Source organism: Gossypium hirsutum, chromosome D08 (assembly GCF_007990345.1).
Source record: "Gossypium hirsutum isolate 1008001.06 chromosome D08, Gossypium_hirsutum_v2.1, whole genome shotgun sequence".
NCBI classification, from domain to species: Eukaryota; Viridiplantae; Streptophyta; class Magnoliopsida; order Malvales; family Malvaceae; genus Gossypium; species Gossypium hirsutum.
Window position 1 is genome coordinate 4,983,659 of NC_053444.1, and position 5,836 is coordinate 4,989,494.

General features: G+C 34.9%; 1 protein-coding gene across 3 annotated transcripts; it reads right to left on the minus strand.

The window, feature by feature from the left end:
* Positions 1-213: 213 nt before the first annotated feature.
* Positions 214-3,441, minus strand: LOC107917236 (E3 ubiquitin-protein ligase RING1-like). 3 transcript variants are annotated; one of them, XM_016846617.2, is made up of 4 exons: positions 3,246-3,441; positions 2,737-3,073; positions 2,567-2,660; positions 214-2,100 (listed from the first exon to the last, which is right to left on the minus strand). In XM_016846617.2, exon 4 carries the CDS (start codon positions 1,512-1,514, stop codon positions 810-812), a length of 705 nt encoding a protein of 234 aa, XP_016702106.2. In that variant the 5' UTR covers positions 1,515-2,100; positions 2,567-2,660; positions 2,737-3,073; positions 3,246-3,441; the 3' UTR covers positions 214-809. The 3 variants fall into 3 exon arrangements, with proteins under 3 accessions (XP_016702106.2, XP_040955536.1, XP_040955537.1); XM_041099602.1 differs by having other exon boundaries at positions 215-1,523; XM_041099603.1 differs by having other exon boundaries at positions 1,520-2,100.
* Positions 3,442-5,836: the final 2,395 nt, after the last annotated feature.

Below are 5,836 nucleotides of genomic sequence, written 5' to 3' on the forward strand. Positions count from 1 at the left end.
GAAAAAGGATACACTCATCAGTACGGTACTTAGTACATTGTTTTGGACCCAGAGTGTATCAAGAGAGGCAAAAATCCTTTGTTCTTTTTTTATGAATATTGGATTTTGAAAATTTCTAATTTTTAAATTAATTTTAAAATAAAAAGTTTATCTCTTGTGAAATTAAGCTTGCTAAAATTTAAATCCATTTTTTATTGGATATCCAAATAAAGGATTTGGATTTCCAAAATTTTTACCGAAATCTTAGATTCCAGAACCGCTATTAATGAATTCTAATCAGTTTTAGTTGATTTTTGTTGTTCTAAGTTTTCATTTTAAAACTGTTTGCAGCCGTTAGTTATCTCAAACATGCGTAGCAATGCGATCCCAGAGGAGGGATAATTGTTCTAATAAAGGAACATCTTGCGAAGAATGTGTTGCTTTCTTTAATTATTTATGACGGTGGTTCGAATGGCTCGTTGGTGAAAGATTGTTTATAATCTGAATGAAAATAAAGCAGATTTATGGAAACATAGGATGAGAGAAGTGGATGTGCAAACATCACCATATTGGGCTTCTTATTACATTATTGTAGAAGACATCATATTTGGTTTGCTTTTGCAATATCTGGTTTTGTTCTTATTACTATTGTCTTTTTTTTCAAAGGTTTGCAGATACTGTAATGCTTGCAATCTCTTTTTCTCAAACTGTACTTATATTTGCATAAACTATTAACTATCATCTACAGCTCCAACAAATGACTAAATCTTAACAAAAGTTATCCAATAACATAAGAAATAAATGAAAGAATGAAATGTTGATATCTAAGCCTAATTCGTTGGCATCTCGAACCGGCAAATAGGACAGTAATGGCTCTGCTTCAGCCACTTTTCGATGCAATCCCCATGAAAAGTATGAGAACAAGGCATCCGAGAAGCATAAAACCCAACCTCGAGCTCCTCCAAGCATATCATGCAATCTTCTTCATCTCCATCTTCTACTCTAACCATGCTTACCATCTCCTTAACCAATGACTCTTTAGCCGGAACCATACCATAGTTACTGCTTTCAAACTCCAATGCCGATTCAGCCAAAGCTCTTCCCATCGAAACCCCGTCACTGTGAACGTAATCGTGTTCCACGACGGAAGCATGTATCACTGATCGTAAGGGCAAGACTTCACGATTAGTTCCTATGCTACGCATCCCACGTACAAAAATATCATAAACGAAGTTGTGATAAGCAAGGGAGGCCGTGTTGATTCGGAGTCTTCTAAACGTGGGAAATAGAGCTTGGTGAAACAGGTACTGGTTTTCTAGAACGTCGAGCTGGAAACGAAAGGTTTCTCGTAAGGACGTATGGTTGGTGACGGTGGAGATGTCTGCTGAGAAATCATGGTGGACGGATATGAAGACAAAGTCAATGGTTAATTCAATATTGACGAACTGGGAAGCAATATCATGAGATTGTGAGATGATGTTGTCTTCAAAAGTATGCTGGTGAAAGATATCATACACGTATGGAGTTGAAGCCATTAAGAAAAACTGCAGAAACAAGAGAGCTTTAAAGCAACCAGAATAAGTTTCAACTTGAGAAGAAAGAAAGCTTTAAGAAATCAGATTTTTTTTAAGTTTCTTGTTCTCGTAAAACTATTTTATAAGACGACAAAGGCGGTTTAAAAGTATTTGATTAGAAAGAGGAAATTAACTCCGAATTCTACTAAGAATAGGCAATCTCATTTGTTAAAGGGCTATATTATAAATATTCCAATTGTTGTAATAGAATTTATAAGCAGAATGGAGAAGTACCTATTATTATTAACTCCGATTTCCACTAAGAATTGGAAACCTATGAGCCTCTAACTAACAAATAAAAATATTTCACATGGTAGTTTTAGGAATTCGAGGATTACTCCATACATACTCCATACTATGCTATGAATTGTCGTCCCCTAAAATCAGTAGAATCTTGTTAGCTTGGACGACAGAAATTTTTGAAACTACACTTGAGCTTCAATTCCTTGGCTGCCTTTCCATTTCCCTACACTTTCTCTCTCAAAACACCTCAAACACTTGCAGCTGCAGTGCCCAACATACCCGCTGTGCTCCTTCAAACTCCCCACTATATAAGTAAAATAATTATGCTCAAATGATTACAATTAAGAATTAAACTAGAATAAAACACTGCATAAGAAAAATTCGAGAAAAACCTAATGGAACTTATTTATAGCATACACTTGTTAAGATTGAAGATCACATATTGCATTGAGAATACAGCGAATCGAATCTACATGCTCAAAGATTCGAGGTCTTTGCCTTAGATAGAAATCTCAATACCTTTTTTAAGGTTATTTGTGAAGTCAAAATAAAATTTAGTCTTTTCGCAACTAACAAAATTTTTAAAAGGATCAAAAATAAGTTGTAAATTTCAAGGGATTAATCACACTCAGAACAAAGATCGCTCATGAATAAACTTAGAACAAAGTCATGCGAACTAGTCCGGAGTCCGGACATATTCATATTCAAACCCGACACTCAGAGTGGACCACCAAACTTAAGACCTAGTAGTATCAAAGAAGCATCATTACCCTTTTTCCTAGCTGAATTATCTCCATATATAATACCCAGATCATCGTAGTAAGGAATAGTTTTAACTCTGTAAGGACGCACATCTGGGTTTACCTGTAAATAAGAAAACCCGTAAGATCCTGCAATGCAAAAAAACCCTCAAAATCATCAAATAAGTAAAGCATTGAACCTTGATATATTCATCCCAGATTTTATTCTCAGCGATCACCATTTGTCGAGTCGAATCCCAGTTAAAACCCTTCTGATTCAACAGGTTCTTAACAGCTTTGTACAGATTCCTCAGCGTTTTGTGCCGGTTTTTCAGCACATCCATCTCCTATTCGAACTTGAACCTCTCGTTGAACGATGAATTCATGTTCATCCATGCCGTTTTGCTGAAAACATGATCATCGAACCTATTACCTTTATTGAGTTGCTCCAACATGAGATCGATGAAATATCGATCCATCTCGGGTGTCCATATCGTCCTTGATCGATCGAAATTGCTCTTGGCACGGATACCCATTCTTGAACAACGTAAAAAGACGAGGCATTATCAGAATTGAAAGGCAAGAATTATGAATCAATGTAAACATTTGGGCATGAAATTAAAGAAAAAAAATTAAATTAAAAACGACCCATAAAAGAAAAGGTGAAGAAGAGAGAGAGAATGGGATTAGTTGAGTGAAAAATGTATACCTTGGATTCGAACATGGGAAAATGGAGGGGCAAGAACCTGGGTTTTCTGCAAGTGTAAGGGTAACGTTTTCCTGGACAGTGCTACGAATGCTTGGCGGCTGGAATTAGATATTAGACATAAGGAGTGGAGTATCCCAGTTTTGGAGTTATCCCACTTCTGGAGGATAAGAACGTTGATAATTTTTCTTAGATTAGTTACAGCCAAAATTACAATTGTTCTTTTACAAGCTTTAGGCATTATAAAATCTCCGATTGTTTGACTGAAAATATATTTTGGAAAATGATATTTTTTATAAAAATTAATATTATTTAGTGTTTATATAAATTTATGTATAATATTTTCTGTAATTTGGTAGATTTCTTGAAAACATTTTATAAAAATTGTTTTTAATGAAACAAACATGTATTTGAGATTTATGATAAAGAGTTTAAAAGAAGCGGTGAATTGATTACAAAGTGATGTTAAGGTGAAATTATAGTAAAAAATGAATCTTCATGATGTTAAGGATTAAATTGTAAACTTTGTAAAATTTATAATTGAAACAAGTGAAGTGATATGCATGAAAAATTGACATGTGAACTATTAATATAATGAATTATTTGATTAAAGTGCTTATACGGTGAAAAATAAATTACATGGAAATAAGGACTAAATTGAAAATTGTAAAAAAATTTAAGTGTGAAACAATTTAATATGTGAATATGAAAATTATGACTAAAGCTTATTGAATGTGTTATGAGATGATGAAATATGCATAAAGTATTGTAAAAATGAAATTGTGGAAAAATATGAAATTTTTATGATGACAATGACTAAATTGTTAAAATTGAGAAAATATGGGGGTGAAATAATAGAAGTGGAATACATAGATTTTTTATATGTGAAACAAGATATTGAGATAAATTATGTGATTAAAGTGTAACAAGAAAGAAAATTAATTTAATATGATGAATTAGTGAATAATAAACTTTTGTGATAAATTGTGAGAATGGTTGGATAATAGATTTTCTGCACTAGATGGATTATCGAATTTCACAATACCCATTTTGATGAGTCTTTCAATTATCTTTTTGAAAGCGGTGCAGTTCTCAATCGAGTGTCCGGTGATTCTCGCATGGTACTCGCATTGGGCGTTCGCGTCGTACCATTTGGAGTATGGGGGCTGCGTAGGTTTTACGTAGAAAGGGGAAACAACATGTGCATCAAATAAACTTTGGTACAACTCCCTGTATGACATGTGCATCAAATAAACTTTGGTACAACTCCCTGTATGTCATTGGAATAGGCGTAAACTGGGCTTCTCCGTTCTTTGCCTAGCATTGGACTCTTGTCTTGGTCGGCCTTGATGACCAGTGGTTATCGTTCTCGTTTGGCTCACAGTGACTGGCTTCGAATAACTCTTGTTATACGTGGTTACATTATTCATGTCGTTTTCTTTTTTCCTTGGGACTTTAAAGTATTGATTTGGGAGCTCCACTCCGCCTTTTCCGTTTATAATGATCTTCAAATTGTTTTGGGAGATCTACTCTTACCTGTTTTGTTTCTGCTAGATCATCAAAATCAATGACAACAGGATTGGTTAGATTATCCCCTGGGTTAGAACCTGAACCTGTCGGGAAGTTCGCCGGTGTCGAGGTACCGGTCTGGTGTGGGGTCTAATGTTAACAGACACCCATTGTGGACACACGTTTGGTTGTGCTTGGGTGTTTGTTGGGGTAAAGGTTGGAGGATAAGCAGGGTCCTCGTCATTGTCCCCAGAATTGACCATAGGGCTCTTTCCTTTTCTAACCCTCTAGCCAGCAACTGGGTTAACTGGCTCATCACATTTCTTTGGAATTCTAGCATCTGATTCCTCATATCTTGTTAAATTTTGGCCAATTGCTCTTACATCTATATTTGCATTTGCTCTAATATCTCTAACCTTTGGTCCATTTTTTTGTTTTTCCTCATATATAGATATTCCAGGATAATTGCCAAGATTTTAGGGTCTTTTTGTGAGACTTAATGCATATGATGCAATGCAATGTTAATACATGAATGCAATGAATGCAAAAAAGAGAAAAGATGTGTTGATTTTGATTCAAATCTAATAGAACAACTTTACTAGAAAATAAATCTTTTTACATAAAACGGATATCTACATATACGACCTTGCCCTAATACTCAAAGTGAAGGCATCGATATCCGTATGTTAAGATCGAATCTCGCGAACTCTTCATAGGGGTGCCTTCTCTATTTCCTTTTTGCTTGATCTAAGTCGCGACCCATTGTTCACTCATCCTCGTGAGGCTCGTTAGCTTCTTTAAAAATTTGAGATGTTAACAGCTCTCGAATAATCTATGTCAGTTTGAATCCACGGGCAACGAAGCAAAGTCGTGTATTCATTCATCAGACTATCACCCTTCCCTCGTTACATTTTCTCAGACCATATTCAGACAACCGCATTGTCTTCCACTTTATCAAGATACATTTTCCATGACAAGATCTCTATTTAGCAACTGAACGTGAATCAACACCTTTATTCTATAATGAAAATGCAATGCAATCATAACCAAAACAAAATAAAACAAGTTAGTACAAAAACATAAAT

Bases quoted from the DNA above. Each gene is read 5' to 3' on its own strand.
- LOC107917236 (XM_041099602.1), bottom strand. From the start codon at position 2,650: ATGTGCGTCCTTACAGAGTTAAAACTATTCCTTACTACGATGATCTGG. The intron at 1,524-2,566 runs GTAATGATGCTT...TTGTTTCTGCAG, and splicing joins TAATTCAGCTAGGAAAAAGG to TTTTTCTTAATGGCTTCAAC.